The 19,925-nt window shown below is 40.3% G+C and overlaps 1 protein-coding gene across 1 annotated transcript in view; it reads left to right on the forward strand.

Annotated features, from left to right (window-relative positions):
- Positions 1 to 593: 593 nt before the first annotated feature.
- Positions 594 to 19,925, forward strand: part of PLEKHA5 (pleckstrin homology domain containing A5) — a 242,328-nt gene continuing 222,996 nt past the window's right edge. Inside the window, exons 1-3 of the mRNA XM_047066453.1 lie at positions 594 to 685; positions 836 to 915; positions 3,234 to 3,291. Of these exons, the coding sequence (XP_046922409.1) occupies positions 594 to 685; positions 836 to 915; positions 3,234 to 3,291 (230 nt within the window). The remainder of the gene's footprint in view (positions 686 to 835; positions 916 to 3,233; positions 3,292 to 19,925) is intronic.

Consider the following 19,925-nt stretch of genomic DNA (forward strand, 5'->3'; position numbering starts at 1 on the left):
AAAGCCTTCCGTGTGCTTTAATAAAGCAGCTTTCCATTTTAAAGCGATATATTTTTGAAAAACCTCTGATAGCCAATAGCTCTAATAAAACAAAGCTCAGCCACTGTGTTCCTGTTGTTTTAGAAAGAGAGCAATCTGGGGCGCAGGGATTACGCTCCCTTTGACTCGCGCTCTAGGCTGGGAAGCCTTCGGGCAAAGCCCTGGGGGCAGGACGCGTTGTTGTGGGTTTTTTTTGTTTTTTTTTTTTTTTTTTTTAATCGATCCCGGAACCTTCGCTCGGGCGGGGAGCGCGGGAGGGGCGCGAGGGAGGGGTCTGGCTACGGGGCGCGGCGCCACTCGCCCATCCCCCGAGCGCGCGGCGGGGCGGCCGACCGGCGGCCGCGGAGGATGCGGAGGGGCGGCGACGCGGGCCCGACCCAGCCGGGGCGGCGGGGCGGGCGCCGCCCGAGGGGGTAGGGCGCGCGCGGGGGCGCGCCGGGCCGGGGAGGCGCGCTCCGGCCGCGCTCGCTCCGCGCTCCCTTCGCTCGCTCCCTCCTCCCTCGGCAGCCGCGGCGGCAGCAGGAGAAGGCGGCGGCGGCGGCTGGGGATCAGACATGGCGGCGGATCTGAACCTGGAGTGGATCTGCTCCCTGCCCCGGTCCTGGACTTACGGGATCACCAGGGGCGGCCGAGTCTTCTTCATCAAGTAAAGAGCAGGGGACGGCGCGGGGCCCCGGAGGGTGCGGGAGGCTGGCGGGAGGGGAAGAGGGAGCCGGGTCTGTGCCGCTTCAGCCCTCTCGGCTCCTCCGGCGCCCCCACTCACGCTCCGTCTCTGCCCCTTCTCTCATCCCTGCAGCGAGGAGGCGAAGAGCACCACCTGGCTGCACCCCGTCACCGGCGAGGCCGTGGTCACCGGACACCGGCGGCAGAGCACAGGTAACGCTGAGCCCGGCCGGGCCCGAGCGGAGTTGGGCTCCGCCGGGAGGAGGCGGCAGAGCCCCGGCCGCCCGCCTCCCCGCAACCTGCCCCCAGCCGCCGTCCCCGGGAGGCGGCGAAGTGGGGCGGAGGCCAGCGGGGGTGGCCGCAGGTAGAGGGGCCGGCGGGGGCCCCGCCGCGGGAGTTCTTTCGAGTCTCTGGACGCTTCTCTTCAGCCTTTCATCGCCACTTGGAGACGGCGCCCTCTCTTCCTGGGCCCTCTCCCCCATCCCAACCTGGACCCCTCCCCCTCCGCTCCCCCCCCCCCGCCCCCAGGAGGCCGACTCTCCTCTACCAGGAATCTGGGATCCTGAGTTTTTTTCCCGCAGCCACTCCTAAATCCTTCCACCACCACCCTCGTTCCCTGATCTCAACCCCTTTTAACCTTTAGGAAGTCCTTCCCCACTCCCCTCCATGCAGCCCGGGACCCTGGCACTCGTCCGCCGGGATAATGGGATCCACATCCTCTCCCTGCTCGTCGGACAGCTGCCTCTAGTCGTGCGGCTTCCTCCTCCTCCTAGGTGGGACTTGTGGGTAGGTGACTGATTGAGGAGGAGGAGAGGAGTTCGGGGGGTGCTGCGCTCCTCTGTGTGACAGTGAATGGCTCAGGAAACGCTTGGCGCGTTTCCTCCTGCCACCAGAGCAGCAGCCGGAACCCAAGGAGGCATTTGCAGCTGCAGTTGCTGGCCAGCGAAGATTCAAAGTCCCCGGCAGCAGCACAGAGGTTGCACAGACCGCCAGGAGGCGGTGGGCGTGCTAGGGGCTGTCCCGCGTGTGGGCATTTGTGCCCTAATTGGAGAGGGTCGGCTTGGATGGGGGTCTCTCTAGTGCCTTTGCTGGCTCGTTTGAATCTAAATATGAATTGAAGTGGAGAAAGGTTGATGGTAGCTTCAGTGCTGGTCTGGCTTTCTTTTGTCATTCTTTGTTTACATTCGTGAAACTTGTTTGTCTTTGAAATGTAACATGTGTTCTCTTACTGGCCTCCCTCTGTTTCTGGTAATTGGAAAGGCTTGTGAATTGTTTGGGTCGAAGGTGAGGCCGGCTTCAGCAGTCCTTTAGAGCTGCTCTCTGGGATACTTTCTCTCCAACTATGAGAGTTGCCAGGATATTGAACAAGCCTGCCTTTTCTATTAAATTCTGGAGTCGAGTTAAGTGACTAATACCCAAATTTGCAAAAAGGTGGAGGAGGAAAGGGAAAGCTGGTGTAGCAAGCATGATGAGGTTACATTTTTAAGGCATTTCTGACTAATACACGGTCATATTTCTTAACTCCCGCTGCAGTCTTTGACTTCAATATACTTTTCAGTGTTTTGCATACATAATCTCAACTCTGATGGCCTCTTTGCCATATGGATAATAAATTTATTTCACAAAAGACAGTATGGTATAATTATTTAGCCTAATCATCTTGTGGAATTATTTCATGCTTATTTTGGTTATGTGTAATATGAATTTGTATCCTAATTACCTCCGCAGATTTGATAACATTGACACTACAGAAAAATTTTACTTTATATGATTTCACATTAATTTCTAAGACGGATCATGATTTCTTTTCTGGTTTGGTTTATTTTGTGTGGTTTTGTACACACATCATTGGTTTTTATTTCAGAGAGACTATGGTTAAATCCAAGCCACTTGTCATTTGTAATGTGTAGCAAATAAAATTACCATCATTCACCTGAATTGTTCCCAGGTTTATTACTTGAAACTTCACATCTCTTAAAGTCAAATTTGTAGAAACACATGTATTAAGTATGTGATATCAGAGTTCTTTTCCCCTAATTAAGTACTTAGGAAGTTTTTTCTCATCGGTGACACTTTCTGGATGGATTCATTTATGTAGCTGAAAGGTACCGTTTTAAATAGACACAGTGAGAAGAAGCAGGTGTTGCCTTTTATGCAGTGTTGGGTTTTTTTTTTGTTTGTTTGTTTTTGGCCAACCATCATGGGTATTTTACCTAGGATTAGAAGGCTTTCCTTGCTTTTTTTGGATGCCAAAGAGTAGTTCCTTTTCACTTTGATCATTAAAGTGTATAATCACGTAAGATAATCTCTAATATTGTTCATACTTTTCTGGTGGCTTTAAATTTGAATTACCATTTTGCCAAAAACGATACTACGTTGACTACGAGTTTTGTTACCAGTACAGCGTTTTTTTTTTAAGAATCCTAAGAAATGAAAATAACCTGATCATGAAAATGAATAATTAAAATAGATTGAAACTTATTTTGCTATCCCATTGAAGTAATACTAACTGTGAAATGTATGTTTTTTAGATTTGCCTACTGGCTGGGAAGAAGCATATACTTTTGAAGGTGCAAGATACTATATAAAGTGAGTTTTTTCATTGTGATTTTTTTTTCCCTCAGTAATTTAAATGTTGTAATTAATCTTCAATTGAATAGTTATATCTCTAGATATGATCATGATTTTTAAGGTCTATCATATAATATTGGCTTTATCCTTTATAGTGTTGTAATTTTGAGAGAAAAGGCAACACTCCTAGTTTTCTGTGTTACTTGCCTAGACATTTCATTCATTTGGAAATCAGATCATTTATGGCCACAAGTACATTTTTGGTGCTCCTGCATATATTCCTGGGTGATAGAGCATTATAGTATTTTGTCTTTAGCATGTCGCCACCCCCTCTTTTTTTTTCTTTTGAAGTGAATTCTGTTCATGTGTATTTTGACCAGAGTTGTTAATAAGAAGCAAAAGTGACTTGAGGTTAGGTCACAGTTGGGTGAACAATGACAGAGCTGAAAGTAAAAACAAATAAATACTGATTATTTCACAAATATCTGTTGGAGCATTGTAATTTGCCTCAGTTTATTTAAATATATCAGGGTTTTTAAAATACAGATAATTTATGTTTGTGATTCAGTACAAGGTTCTCTCTAGAGCTTACAAAGGAGGGATAACCAGTCAGTCCTAACTTTTAATTCTATAGAACATTAAGCTAATTTCTATTTAGTGTTCTCTTGGTAGTACTTGGGGACAAATACAATGCTTGAGGTCAACAGTATGTAGGAAAGTTTTTTACTCCCCAAGGGGAAAATAAAGGTGGTTTTATCTTCATTTTAAATTAGATAAACTGTTTACTTAAGAGCTTGTTTTTGTTGTTTTAGAATTTTTTGTTTAATTTTAAGGAACTGAGGCTGAAAAGAGAATGCTTAAAACACAAGAATTGATTGAGATGTCAATAGTTTATTAATCATGATGGATACCTAGCTGAAGTTACCTTTATTTCATTGGGCCCAGTAAGGTATTTTACTAAGTGATATTTAAAAAAAAATTTTTTTAATGTTTATTTATTTTTGAGAGAGAGAGGGCATGAGTGAGGGAGGGGCAGGTAGATAGGGAGACACAGAAACTGAAGCAGGCTCCAGGCTCCGTGCTGTCAGCACAGAGCCCAACACAGGGCTCAGGGCTTGAACTCGCAAACCTTGAGATCATGACCTGAGCCAAAATCAGACACTTAACCAACTGAGCCACCAAGGTGCCCCTACTAAGTGATATTTTTAGGATCACACCATACTTGTGTTAAATTATAATTAATTTGTATGGTTTTAAAATTTTTCAGAATGATATTTATGTAAAATGTCAAGGGATATTTATAGGTATTAGGAATGCTTGCATTTGAATATAGAAATAGAGAAAGCAGAAGTAAGCTATAGGAATGGACGATTTCATGATGTGGTTCTTCTCTGGATGTTTTTTATCACATCTTTTATTCGCAGATTGTGCTATACATCATTATATGATCTAAAAAATAAAGGCGTAAGTGCAGAGTCACCAAGTATTTTTTTAGTGACTGTATTCATGCTGAATTAAAGTGAGTTTGTATTGCCATGAAAAGGATGCTTCTTTTTTTGGATGTAGTATTGATATTTCTGAAAGAAGGTTTTTTTGATGGAGTTCATTTATTTTTAGCCAATATATTTTTACTGTACATTAAGTCTAGCTGATCTTACAAGAATAGGGGTAACAGTGTAATTCTCATAATATTTTAATTTCTGTGAATAGGTACATTCTTAGATGAACGTTTATTCAACAGTACAAAATGTTATTCTGTGTGGGCTGAATATGTTTTAATCCAGAACTGAGCTGTTAGAAAGACTGAATTTTTTTTTTTCTAGCCATTTTGATTACATTTTCTTTTATGTTGACTTAAACAAATTAGAATCTTACTTGAATGTCATGCCCAAGTAAGTTTCTCAGGAAAATGAGGACAATATTAAGAAAGCTGTAATAATTTTAGTTTAATTCTGAACACATTTTAAACTAGTGGGTTTTAATCATGTGGTGTTAATAGACAACCAATAATTGTATCAGAAAGTAGTAATAAATTTATACTGTGAAGGTAATTTGTTCTAAAGTTGAGCATGCTATATAAATATATCAGTCATTAAATTTCTTTGAAATAAAATGATCATTGACAAATACATGATTTGCTGAATGTTAGGTGCTACTACTTTTCCTTTCTAGATGTATCAGACTAATTTAAGATAGTTAAATCTCTAATGTAGGCCGTAATTTCCTAGAAACTTTTTGCTTGTCTTGTTATGAGCAATTAAGAATACTTTATCATTTTCACATGATGGGACATTACTTTTATCATAAATTTTGCAGTTCACCAAGTGCTTTCACATATATTGTCATGTCTGAATCTCATTTTAATCCTGGAAGTAGTCAGAAGAATTACTGTTTCCATTGTCACACCACATAATAAAACAACAGAAACATGCCTTTGGAACTTATAGTCTGCAGAGACAGCAAGATGAGAAACAGCAGGAATGTGAACTATATTTAGAATGTTCAGAGAAGAAAGGGTAGGACTCTGAAGTAGCAAACTGATTAATGTTGGTGGATATATTTCTCATTGTTGGTTCTTTCTTCGATGAAGAAAGGAGGTTATTGATCAAATTATAAGAAAGGAAGTGATACAGGGAACAGGGTAGTTTTTGTTCTCATGGGAAGAGGGAAGATAGGTCAATTAAAGACACGTTGACCCTCTTGCTATTCCTAAGCAAGTGTTCCTGGGAGGCTCCCTTAGCAAGAAGAAAGACCTAAAGTACTTGACTTATTTCTACTTTTGTTCCCAAGTAAGGTACATGTGACTCTCAGGTCATTTCTCTTCTGAACAAATGTTAGTGGTTGTTCAAAATGGCACATTGCCAAGAATAATTTATTTTTGAATAATACTTTGGTAGTGACCATTGCATCTCTAGGGGTGGTGAAAGGGGAAAGAGGACTGCAGTGGGGGTAAGTTGTAAGAGCTAGGCTGTGTCTGGACCTTCTTCAAGACCGTGGAGTTCAGTCTTCATGCCTTTAAGTTAGGCGGGCTGGAAATGGCAACCTCTAAATTCCATCCAATTTTTAAAAATTCTTTGGATTTTATAATGTTCTGGGAATTTGCAAAAGTCTACAAAATTATGAACTCAGAGGGTCAAGAAGAGATGATGTGGGAAATATGGAAAGCTACTTAGCTTTCCTATCATGCCAACTATTTTAGTTTCTTCCTTAAACTTTGTGTAGATTAACTGCAGATGAGTGTGAAGTGTGTAGTGCCAGACTGGTGTGTGCTTTCTTTCTGTTGCTGCTGCGTTTTGTGCTTTGTATACATATCTTCCCTGGAGAGCTGCATGGAAACAGTTAATGGTGCTAATGTCAACAGAGGACCTGATCAGCGTTAAGAGTTGTATAGATTTGAATTGGGTCATCAGTTTACTTTATACAATTTTTGGAATTGGTTCTTTAATAAAAGCTTAGAGTTAGATAAAAGAATATATAATATAGAGAATGTATTTTATTTTAAATCCATTTGGTCAAAAAAATGTTAATGCTTGAAAATTATCCTAAAGTTGGATAATTTTTTTCTGAGAAAAGTGTTTTTTCTGTATACTTTAAGCTAGCCAGCTTCGAAATTATCACGTTTATGTATAATAAATACATATATACAGTGTTTGAATTTGGTTATTGAGTTTCCATATTGCTTTTTAACAATTCATTTTATTTATCTTTAGGAAGAATGCAGAAAATTATCAGTGCATTTTATAATTTATGAAGTGTAACTCTAGATATCCAAATAACTTAGTTTATGAAGTACAGAAGACAGTCTTATATATTTGAAAGTTTTAAAGCTTTCTGCTACTCCTTGAAAATACTGCTTAATGACTCTGTAATGACAGGTCATGGTAGCTTAAAATGGATGTGTCATTGACTATTCCTTTGTGCTTCAAAGCTTTAAGATGGTTAACTTTAGGTGCCAAATAAATCTTAAAACAATGCTCTCTGAATAGTGAGAAACTTTGTTCTGATTATTTAAAGGTCATTGTCTTATGTGGTAGAATTAGGAATCATAAAAAGTCTTTGCAGGGTAATAAAGTAGTATGTAAATTTTGTGAGGTTATATTTTCATACTGATTTTTTTCTTGACTTAAAATTTTAAGTTCTGAAAATTGAACTTTTTCTTAGATATGCAAATAGAGCAGTGTTTGATTTTTCACTAATGAAGTTTCATTTCAGTATCTTCAATGACTGGATCTAATGTGTGCTTAGAATTTCAAACTAACCTGCAGTGAAGGGAATTCTAGTTTGACATAGCCACTTAAGGTTGTGAGTGAGGGGGAAAAATCGTGTTTCTTCATAGATTATCACAGTTCGAACTATAAGCAAAGGTAGGGAACGTAACACAACTGCCACCAAGAATCTTAGAATATATTCCTATATATTTGATATTTAAAATTGTTGGGTACATTAATACCATAATATTATAATTGGATCTAGCAATATAATGCTTCAGAACAGTTTATGGGCATTATATTTTTTATATTCATAACAGAGAGTTTTGGACTATAACATGTGATTCTTACACGTGTGAAGCAGTTTACGCTAATCCATTAGGTACAGCACAGCTATCAACTATGGTTTCAACCTTCAAGGAGTCTGTAATATTGGAAAGAACAGGCACATAGCCTCACTAGTCACTAGCATTCAAATTAAGATCTCAGGGCTAAAGCCCCTCTACACCTAAAAATACCGGACAGTATAATAAACAGCCCTATAATATGTATTTCTCCATAAGTGGGTTGCTTGGGGCTAGAGGTGTCATTTCATGGAAACAAATACGGTAGTTAGGTTAGTAGGCCAACCTACAAATAAAAGCTTGTTCAACCCCCTAAAAACCTGTGACTAGTATTATAATAACAGGGTCTTGCAATTTGGTCATTCATTTACCTTCACTCAGGAGCACTTAGTAAATGCTGGGCACTGTTCTGTAATACAGTGGGGAGACCCTGCCTTCCTGGAGCCTATACTCTAGTAGTAGAAACAAGACATTAAAACAAAAAATGGAATAAACATGTAGTTTAGAAATAATATCTTCTGGGACACCTGGGGGCTCAGTTGGTTGAACTTCTGACTCGATTTTGGCTCAGGTCATGATCTCACAGTCAAGGGATCAAGCCCTGCTTCGGGCTCTATGCTGACAGCACAAAGCCTGCTTGGGCATCTCTCTCTCTCTCTCTCTCTCTCTCTCTCTCTCTCTCTCTCTCTCCCTGCCCATTTGTGCATGAGTGCTCTCTCTCTCAAAATAAACATTTTTTAAAAATTAAAATAGCATTGGGGCGCCTGGGTGGCTCAGTCGGTTGAATGTCCGACTTTGGCTCAGGTCATGATCTCGCGGTCTGTGAGTTCGAGCCCTGCATCAGGCTCTGTGCTAACAGCTCGGAGCCTGGAGCCTGCTTCGGATTCTGTGTCTCCCTCTCTCTCTGCCCCTAACCCACTCAAATTCTGTCTCTGTCTCTCTCAAAAATAAACATTAAAAGAAAGTTAAAAATTAAAATAGTATCATCTTAAAGGAAAAGTAGAGTGTTTTGTGACAGTTTAGGAAAGTTTCAATGATGAAGTACATTTAGAGTTTCAAGATTGGGACATCAGACTTCCAGTCTTAGTGAATTTTACCCTGGAATCCCGTTCTCCTTTTTAGCCCCAGGACCACTGCCAGGACCAGGCCTGCTCAGTGTGTTTATAGTTTCTGTGGGTAGCTTAATGCCTGGCATCCAGTCAGTCTCTAAAAGTGGTACTGATGGTGATGATGTTGGCCTCCAGTCTTTGAAGGAGTTAACTGGGACCGAATAACAGGCATCCGCATAACTCAGGTAGTTGCATTTTGAGAACCCTTTTTGGATTTCTCAAATGTTTTTTCCCTTAATGTGGGTAGATTTGTTTTGTTTCTTTGTTTTTTTTTTTATGCCTGGTGTATCTTTAGGAAGGAGAAAGAAATGAAGAGTAGAAAAATATAAAGTTAGTTAGAAGAGTCAGAATTGGAGGCCCTGGAGACTGGCCAGATGTATACATCCCTGTATAGACACCTTTATCTGTCCATGGTAGATAAGGTGTTTCTTAGCATTTGTTGATAAATGCACCTCTCCTGTGACTTTTTAACTTTTCTGTAATAGATTATGTATAAATTGGGGTCAAATATTAAAAGTTACATGTAGATGTGAGGGTATGGATGGAATTCAGATGGGTTGATATAAATGACCGGTAGGGTAAATTCATGGGGGTGGGAACCATGTATAATGTGTGTGATGTCTAGTGATAACTACCATGCTGGTAAGTGATGTTAATTAACATAGAAAATGCTGCCATACTGTTTGGAGCTATATTGTGTCTGGTCTTCGAATGGCAGGCTGAGATTTTTATTTTCTAGCTTGCCATGGCAGATAATTTTTGGTATAGCATTAATAGTGCAAAGTGAAGGTTTTAAGGGAAATTTAATATAGGCAGATGGATTAGAAAGGGGCAAACCTGGAATCAAGGAGAGCAAGTTCTGGATCTGTTGCTATAATAATCTGTGAGTTAGTTGCTTGAACCAAGTTAGTAGTAGCAGGAATGGAAAGGAAGAAGGCCATCGATCAAAGATATTAAAGAGGAGTTGACAGGCTCTGTGACTCGTGCTGAGCTAGGAGGTTGACAGAGAAAGAGGTCATAAGCTACTCAAAGTCTTTGTGTCTGAGTGACTACAAGAATGATTGGTACCCTGACTGGAATAAGGGAGTAGGTGGCGGGGAGGGGGGTGGGGGGAAGCTCTAGGTGGAAGTGTTAATCATGGTTTAGTCTTTGAGCTGTTTGAGAGGACATAGCATTTTAGGTGGCAAAAATCGGCCTTTCCAAAGCAGTCCCAACATTATCTTCTATTTCTCCTTCACAAACAAGAAACACAACCTTTCTCCCCAAAACATCCTATTCCAGCTACCTAGTAGACTGTACATGTATATACATCCAAGCCAGAAATGCCATAGTCACCCATCCAGTTATTCATTCAACAAATACTTACGGGTGTTTACTGTGTGCCAAGTGCTGTAGGCTTTGTGAAGGACAGACATGGACCTTGCTTGTAAGGAGCATACAGGTATTTTGTGGGAGAGGCCATAATAAAATAATCACAAATATGTACTTGTAGATGGTGATACATTCTGTGAAGTGTACATCATGCTTTGACCAGATATATGGAGCGGACTTGGCCCAGTATGAGGGTTACTGGAAGAGGACTTTCTCACAAATCAGAGAAATAAGCCTGCCTCTGAAAGTTCAGCAGTGAAATTCCCAGAGTGGATCAGAACAAAGCAGCACAAAATCATCTGAAAAATGAAAAATAAATAGCATCTTGGGCTTGAGACTGGACCATAACCTGAGTGAAAGTTTTGCCCTGTCTGAAGACTTGGGGTGGATTGGTGTGGTATAGAAATTGAGTAAAAGGAGAAAAACTACGGAAGGGCAAGTCTTCAGCAACTGGTTTTGATTGTTATTTTAGTCCCAATGACAGGGTCTTCCAATCACTTGTTCACGGATACATTCTTTCTTGCGATTCTCTTCAACACATTTTGAACTCCTAAATGTGCCTTAGTGATTAAGATCTATCACTAAACAAAATAGACCAGAACACTATCTTTCTGGGGAGCAGGGTGGGGGGCGGGGTGCAGAGTGTCAGACAAAGTAAGCATTAGTAAATAAATTTTAGAGTGTGATAATATGCAAATGCTATAAGACAAAAATAGGGCAAGGTTTGGTCATCAGGAGAGCAATGATGAGGAATGAATGTGGGAAGAAAGCTGAAATCAGAGAGGTGACGGGTTAGACTGGGGCCTCATTGGTTGGTGTCACTGCAGGCTGAGTAGAGGAGGCACATGATCCGGCATTACCCTTTGAAAGGGTCACTTTGCTGTGTTTATGATGAGATTTGGGAGAGCTAACAGAGCCCTTCCAGAGGAAGTTCTCTTCCACGTGAGATTTTTCTCCTTATATTTTTCCTTCTTAGCATTTAACGAGATTATGCTTAAATATTGAATTGCATAATTACTGTTTCTTTTAAGCTGCTTGATGATCAGTTACCGTTAATAGCAGCTTTTGGGGGGGGGAGGGAGCATCATGGCCATATTAAATAAACCTCTCCATCCTTATTTCAGAGACAGTATATTTAAATTTTTTTTTTTTTAACATTTATTTATTTTTGAGACAGAGAGAGACAGAGCATGAACAGGGGAGGGGCAGAGAGAGAGGGAGACACAGAATCTGAAACAGGCTCCAGGCTCTGAGCTGTCAGCACAGAGCCTGACGCGGGGCTCGAACTCACGGACCGTGAGATCATGACCTGAGCCGAAGTCGGACGCTTAACCGACCAAGCCACCCAGGCGCCCCAGAGACAGTGTATTTAAAAAGTACATGTTAGAATCAAGGCAACGCTTGTTTAATGCCTACTTGCTCACACTGTGTATGTATGGTAGGTAAGATTCATGAAAAGCAGTCTTGTTCTTCATGAAAAGCAGTCTTGTTCATTGCTGTATTTTTAGTCCCTCAGCCTAAGCTTTTCTCATAGTAGGTCTTCAATAAATATTTGTTGATTTAATGAGTTTTGATGACAGCCAGCTTAATTCCATGCTTATTCAGAAACCTTAAAATTTGCCTCCTTGTGAAATTAAATACTCTCTTCATGTGACATTTATTTATCCTATATGAATTAGTAAATCATCCATTTGTCAAGTTTGCTGTATGTGATTCTTTGTGAGACAGAAAGGATCTGCCTAGAGGCCTGATTGTAGGACCTGATCCATGACTATGCCAAGATAATGCAGGGACCTGAGAGGCCTCTTGGGAGACAGTTGAAATCCAGACCTTACCAACTGCCATGACATTTCCATTTAGAAACTTTCACATCAGGCTGCTGTGGCTTTTAGAACACAAGGGAGACTTTGAAGTCCATACTGTTGTGAATAGCATGGGTAAAGTGAATGTAGACCAGTCTTTAATATACTGAAATCAGTGGGTCCTATAGAAACCTGAGAGAAATAGAAGGTAGTGCTCATGAGGTACAGATGATAGAAGTTTTAGAGCCAGTTGGGGAACTCTGTGGCCATTTGGCTGTAGCCTCTGAGCTATTTGGGAATTATTCTCTGAAGTGGCCAGCAACTTCAGAAGCACTTAACTCTTTGAAGTCATAATAATCTTTATGTTTTCCACATCCGGCACATAATAGGCAATTAGATGTTTGAAATGATGACCTATTACAGATTGTAAGAAAAGAAAGTTTTTACCCAAATCTGAACATCCCAGGGCATTTTTCTGCTTTCCACTTGTCATCCAGTCAGGATTCTTACTGTGGCAAATATCAGTGACCCTAAGCCAATGGTATATGCAAAAACAGAACTGTTTTTCCACATTAATTCCAGGAGGCATACAAATGAATTCTTCAAGGCTCTTACCTTTTTTCACTTTAGACAGCTTATTTCCAGCCCCAAGTAATACCATTTTAGTTTTTAAGTCCAAAAGGTAAGTTTTCTTTTCCATACTCAAATAAAAAAAATCTTAGACAGGACTTTGACCACCTTGAATCACAGCAAGGACTGACCCTCTGGTCTTCAGCAGTTTTCTGTCCTTGGCTGCAGTCAAAATTACTATTGGCAAACCTTCCAGAAACCATGTGATTGGAAAGGTCTAGTTCACCATAGGAAGCAAGGGTGTGAAAGACTACAAGATCAGAGGTCTGCTGCTCCTCCCTTATAATGTAGTACAATGTGCTTAAGGCCAGGAAGATGGTGAACCTGAACATCTGCAGAATTTCAAGAAGTGATAGTATCACTGATCTTCAAGGAAGCTTTGTATAGTACCTTGCAGAGTGACCAGCCCTAGATCTGGGACAGTGGAGCAGAAGGGTTGAATTCTGGAGAAGAAACTATGAAATCAATCTTAAACTGGCTGTTGTGAGCAAAGGAGATGGAAGAAATCAACTTTGATTTAGTACAAGTAGCAGTAGACCCCCAGCGTGATCAAAACTCTACCCTGCTGTGGTAGGCCAGTGATTCCATCTGGTTCTTCTGAAGTTACTGGCCACTGCTGAGACTCATTGCCAAATAGTACCAGTGCTTGAGTAATGCTACCAAAACTTGCTTGCTACATATCTCCTATTTCTTCTAATTTCCAAAAGAGTTAGATTCTTTACACATTTTTCCTCTGAGATGAAAAATAGTTCTGGTCTTCACACTGAGTTCACTCCAACAGCTTTTGCTAAACTTGGTTGAAGGTGCATATAATACCCATTTTATTAAATATTTATTTATAAAGCTGTTCAAACTAAAATTTAAAACACAGTGAAGTAGAACAGTATAGCAGAGTCTTGAAATGAACTCCTTGCCCAGCTTCATAGTACAAAACGATGATAGAGGGAAAGTAACATGTTAAATTTAGTCAGTTTTTTTTTCCCTCTGTTGAAAATGAATCTTTTATGCTACACTTATTTTTTTTTTAATTTTTTAATGTTTATATTTGAAAGAGAGTGCGTGAGTGGGAGAGGGGCAGAGAGAGACTAAGAATCTGAAGCGGGTGCCAGGCTCTGAGCTGTCAGCCCAGAGCCCAGTGTGGGGCCCTGAACCCATGACCTGTGAAATAATGACCTGAGCTGAAGTCAGATGCTCAACCGACTGAGCTGAGCACTCAGGCGCTCCTGTATTACATTTATTTTGAAAAATTTGTTCAATCCCAGAAATACAGATGCATTGTAATAATGATGACATTTAAAATAATTCACTAGGAGTGCCTGAGTGGCTCAGTCGGTTGGGCACCCAACTCTGATTTTGGCTCAGGTCATGATCTCACGGTCGTGAAATGGAACCCCCTGTAGGCCCCTGATCCTGGTGTGGAGCCTGCTTAGGATTCTCTCTCTCCCTCTCCCCCTCCTTGCTCACATGCATGCACTCTCAAAAAATAATGATTCCAAGTCAAGCAAGAATCTATATTTAATGTGTGTACTTTTTTCTCAACCTGTTTTTTTTTTTTAATTTTTAATGTTTATTTTTGAGAGAGAGAGAGTGCGCACACGTATGTGTGAGTGCGCACAAGCAGGGGAGGGGCAGAGAGAGGAAGACAGAATCCGAAGCAGGCTCCAGGTTCTGAGCTGTGAACAGCCTGATGCGAGGCTCAAACTCCAGAACCGTGAGATCGTGACCCGAGCAGAAGTCAGACGCTTAACCGACTGAGCCGACCAAGTGCCCCTTCCCAACCTTTTATATAATGTTTTTTTTTTCCTGATTATAGAAGTAATGTATTTTTTAAATAAAAACATTTGGAAAATACTAAAGAATATGGAGAAAATAAAAAATCAACCAATCCTGTTGTGCCAAGAGAATTTGTTAATGTTTCAGTATATATGCATACACATGTGTTTTTTTAAAGTTTTGGGTCTTACTGCTAATATTGTGTTGAATACTATTTTCATTAGGTTTATTGTGTGTTATACTCATGAGAAGATTTTTAAATAACTCTGATATTCTGTCTTGTGAGCATATAATTGTTTAAATACTTCTCTATTTTTAGATGGCTATGTTTTCTACTTTTTTGTGGTGAGAAAATTCTATGTAACATTCTTATAATGCATGTCTATTTCCTAGACTTGGAATTATTTGGAAAGGATATGACCTTTTTAAAAAAATTTTTTTTTTTTTCCAACGTTTATTTATTTTTTTTAAGACAGGGAGAGACAGAGCATGAACGGGGGAGGGGCAGAGAGAGAGGGAGACACAGAATCGGAAACAGGCTCCAGGCTCTGAGCCATCAGCCCAGAGCCCGACGCGGGGCTCGAACTCACGGACCGCGAGATCGTGACCTGGCTGAAGTCGGACGCTTAACCGACTGCGCCACCCAGGCGCCCCAGGATATGACCTTTTTAAAAGCTTCACTACCTTAACATTTTGCCAAATTGCTCTCTAGAAGATTTGTGTACATTTATGTTCTCTCCTGCAGTATCTGAGAGTACTTGAAAGTGCCCCCATTTCTGTAATAAACACTCTTGATTGGACAGGTGAAGTTTAAAGGTAACTGATAGAGAATCTAGATGGATTGTTGTTAGTGATGCAGATGGTTTAGAACAGGGATTAGTCTTCCAGTTACCTGTTGCCACATAATCAACTACCTCAAATCTTAGTGGCTTAAAACAATAGTGGTTTATAGTTTCTTCCCTTTCTTTGGGTTGACTGAGTTCAGCTAGGCCATCCCTCTGTTCTTTGTGGTAAAACTGAGGTTATTCATGCAGATACATTCAGCTGGCATTTGGCCATGGCTGGAATATCCAGTGTGTCTTGTCTCATGGCCTCTCATCACTTCGTGCTGTGTACAGTTTCTTTGTAACCAGGCAGCTGACTTCTAAGGGGGAACATTCTAAGAGGACAAACCCTAGTGCAGAGCACTTATAAATCCTTTGCTCACATTATACTTTCTTATGTCCCATTGCTCAAAGCAAGTCACAAACTAAGGCCAAAATCAAAAGTGGGAGAGGACTACACAAGCCTGTGAATACCAGAGATGGGAAATAAGTTGCAACTCTAATTGCTTAGCAATAGCAGTTTGGAGCACTGTATTCAGAAGAATTTGGAGACCAGCTTCTGGATCAGTAGAAAAGCATATGGTGATGAGCTAGTGATGTTTGTAAGGGTTTAAATGAGGATGTGGGTATACTGATTGTACTTACCGTACTTTAATGTCTGTGAATGTATACCATAAAGCCACAAACCTAAAAAATGAAAGCAATCCATGAGCTTGTATATAAGCCCAAATAGTTAAAAAATATTTGAGTACTTGAGTAAAATGAGTCTTAACCTTTTGTTCGTCCTGGTTTCATGTTGGCAGTTAATAACAGTTGGTATAGAATAAAATATCAATGATAGATAGATAGTCTCACCTATGTATGCATTTGCATGTGTATTTGTGTGGGGAGAGATTTTAAGTGCTGGACTGAGTTGTCAACTTGACCTTTGGATCAACTCATGTGATTTAAACAGTAATTATCAGTGGCAGTATTTCTGAGTAGGCACTATAACACTGCATTCAAAGGAAGACTTAAAGGAAAATATTATTATTCCATACTATATATACTGTCTTTTCTCTGGATTCACGTGTGTGTGAGTGTGTGTAAACAAAATTGAGATTGTACTTAAAAACTGAGATTAAACTATGTAGTTTTTATTTAATATGTCTTTTCATATTAGTAGTTATAAGTCAATTTCAGGAGCTACAAAATACGCTTTGATTATTTAGGCATACCTCTATTATTGGACATTTAGCTTTAAAAATTTTTTTCCGGGGCGCCTGGGTGGCACAGTCGGTTAAGCGTCCGACTTCAGCCAGGTCACGACGATCTCGCGGTCCGTGAGTTCGAGCCCCGCGTCGGGCTCTGGGCTGATGGCTCGGAGCCTGGAGCCTGTTTCCAATTCTGTGTCTCCCTCTCTCTCTGCCCCTCCCCTGTTCATGCTCTGTCTCTCTCTGTCCCCAAAAAAATAAATAAACGTTGAAAAAAAAATTTTTTTTTCCAATTTCTAAAAGTGTGTAGTGAACATACTCCTACATAAACTTTGTGGTCATTTGCAAATTTTTTTTTTTTAATTTTTTTTTTTTTCAACGTTTATTCATTTTTGGGACAGAGAGAGACAGAGCATGAACAGGGGAGGGGCAGAGAGAGAGGGAGACACAGAATCGGAAACAGGCTCCAGGCTCTGAGCCATCAGCCCAGAGCCTGACGCGGGGCTCGAACTCCCGGACCGCGAGATCGTGACCTGGCTGAAGTCGGACGCTTAACCAACTGCGCCACCCAGGCGCCCCATTTGCAAATATTTTTAGAAAATGTTTGTTAGATATAGAATTGCTGGCTTAGGCTATATGTGTATTTTAGCTTTTGGTAAATGTAAAATCCTGCTCTCCACCATAAATGGAGTCTAAAAATATTGAAATTATTAAAATGCCTACTTACAAGATTAATGAAAACATTATTTCTCACTAAGACCATGGAGTCACACACACACAAAAAAGTAGAAAAGTGATAAAAAGCGATGCATTGTGCAAAAGTGACTGTGTAATGAGTCAGAGAGCCCCGGATCACAGTACATTCAATTCCTGAATTCGTTTGGGAATTGGAGTTGGGCCACCTATTGGAACCATTTGATAGACACATTCATGGTTTTACTGTTTGTGGTTTACACTTAGTCCAGCTGTCTTCCAAAAAATCTTTTCCATTTTATCCTTGAACCAGGCAGTGTTTGGAGTTATCCTCTTTTGTATTCTTGCCAGCACTTGGTATTCCCAGACTTAAGTTTTGGCTAATGTCATGGACAAAAATTGTACCTTGTTTGAATTTGCACGTTCTTGGTTTTGGCTATGCTTGGCATCTTTTTTCCTATCTGTTGCCAGTTTGAATGTCTTTGTGAATTGTCTCTTCCATATATTTTCTGTTTTTCTGTTCTGTCAGAGATTTGTATTTTTGATGCCTGAGCCATTTAGCTTAGTAGAGATCTCCAAAGTATTTTTGGTTTTGTAACCCTACAGGTGAAAAGTTTTTGATTATACACCCCCATTTCATGTGTATTTATAAATTATGTACATCTATTGCTGTCAGTTCATGTGTTACATATTAGTAAAGCTTACTTTTTCTTATTTTATCATGATTTAAAAGTTCATGTATGTATGGGTGCTAAATATGGTTTGCCACAACCCAATGGAAAGTCTTCTGTGCATTCACCTAGAAAACCACGAGTTCAGAGCTATGATTTAGGCCCTTTATCAGCCACTTAGATTTGCTAAGAGGAATGCGCTCTCTGTACCACAGTGTACATAATTTGTAAGTCTGTGGGCACTGAGTACTCTAGTAAAGTAGAAAGTAGCCATGGGTCAGACATTGGTTCTGTTACTTCTTTTTTTTTTTTTTTAATTAAAATTTTTTTTAATGTTTATTTATTTTTGAGAGAGAAAGAGCATGAGTGGGGAAGGGGCAGAGAGAGAGAGAGGGAGGCACAGAATCTGAAACTGGCTCCAGGCTCTGAGCTGTTAGTAGAGACCCGACACGGGGTTTGAACTCGGAAACGGCAAGATCATGACCTGAGCTGAAGTTGGTCGCTTAACCGACTAAGCCACCCAGGTGCCCCTTTAATTTTTATTTTAATGTTTATTTAATTTTTTTGAGAGACAGAGTCGGGGAGGGGCAGAGAGAGAGGGAGACACATAATCACAAACAGGCTCCAGGCTCTGAGCTGTCAGCACAGAGCCCAGTGCGGGGCTCGAACTCACAAACCGGGAGACCATGACCTGAGCTGAAATCGGACGCCCAACCGACTGAGCTACCCAGGCGCCCCTGGTTCTGTTACTTCTATTGACCATATCACTTTGAGAATATGTCTTAGTCCTGTTATGTACCAGTTTCTTTTTGTCTTGCCTATTATATAGGCTTACGATGTTATGAGTTAATTTATATAAACAAACTCTGAAAAACTGTGAAACATGGTGTAGGTATGAAATACCTGAGTATTTATTTATTTTTAAAATTTTAATTCACATGAGTATTTGTTTTGCAAGTTCATAACATTGGGTAAAAAGAATTCATTTCAATGTTATTTATGCTGGAAAACAGCTTAAGAATCAGGGCTACTAATAGTGGTTCTGAAACATCGTTTTAAGTCTTTAGCCCATGTAGATTTTAGACCTCTTGAAGGTAGGAACTTCACCAACACTTACTATTATATGTAACAGCAAGTATTAGTGATAGTGTAGTATATTTTCAATAATACACATATTTGGGTTTTTTTAATTTAATTTTCAAAAATGTTTCTTCATTTGTTGAGAGAGAGGGAGAGCGTGAGCAGGGGGAGGGACAGAGAGAGACAGAAAAAAGATCTGAAGTGGGCTTTGCTCTGACGGGCAGAGAGCCCTATGTGGGGCTTGAACTCATCAACCACGAGATCATGACCTGAGCCGAAGTCGGAGGCTTAACCAACTGAGCCACCCAGGTGCCTCTATATTTGGTTTTTAAAATGCTGTTTTCTTAACAGAAACCCATGGGGGAGGGGAAGGAAAAAAAAATAGAGGTTAGAGTGGGAGAGAGCCAAAGCATAAGAGACTTTTAAAAACTGAGAACAAACTGAGGGTTGATGGGGGGTGGGAGGGAGGGAAGGGTAGGTGGTGGGCATTGAAGAGGGCATCTTTTGGGATGAGCACTGGGTGTTGTATGGAAACCAATTTGACAATAAATTTCATATATTAAAATAAATAAATTATAAATAAATGCTGTTTTCTACCTAAGAAAGCCTTGTGATTTAGGAATTAGAAATCAGTTTATTTGTGAATTGCCTGGTGGCACTAAGAAAGATTTTCTTTAAGAGTAAAGTAGCTCTTGTCTAGGGCTGCAGATAAAAAAGGCAGGGCCTAGCTCGAATATATTCTCCAGGGTAATGAAGAATTTAAGGCATCATAACATTAGGGACTCCTACATAGGCAAGTGGAACTGAATTGAGAGAATGCTAAAGCAATATATAATATAGTATGCCCAGGAGTTACTATGAAAAGGCATTTTGAATGTAGATGTTGGTGTTTTTAAAATATACATTTTATAAATTTTTTTGAAAAAAATTTAGCTGTAGAATAAATTACCTGCA

This window comes from Lynx rufus, unplaced genomic scaffold (genome assembly GCF_022079265.1).
Source record: "Lynx rufus isolate CCGP_SWC_20201006 ecotype Redwood Valley unplaced genomic scaffold, mLynRuf1.p SCAF_7, whole genome shotgun sequence".
Taxonomy (NCBI): Eukaryota; Metazoa; Chordata; class Mammalia; order Carnivora; family Felidae; genus Lynx; species Lynx rufus.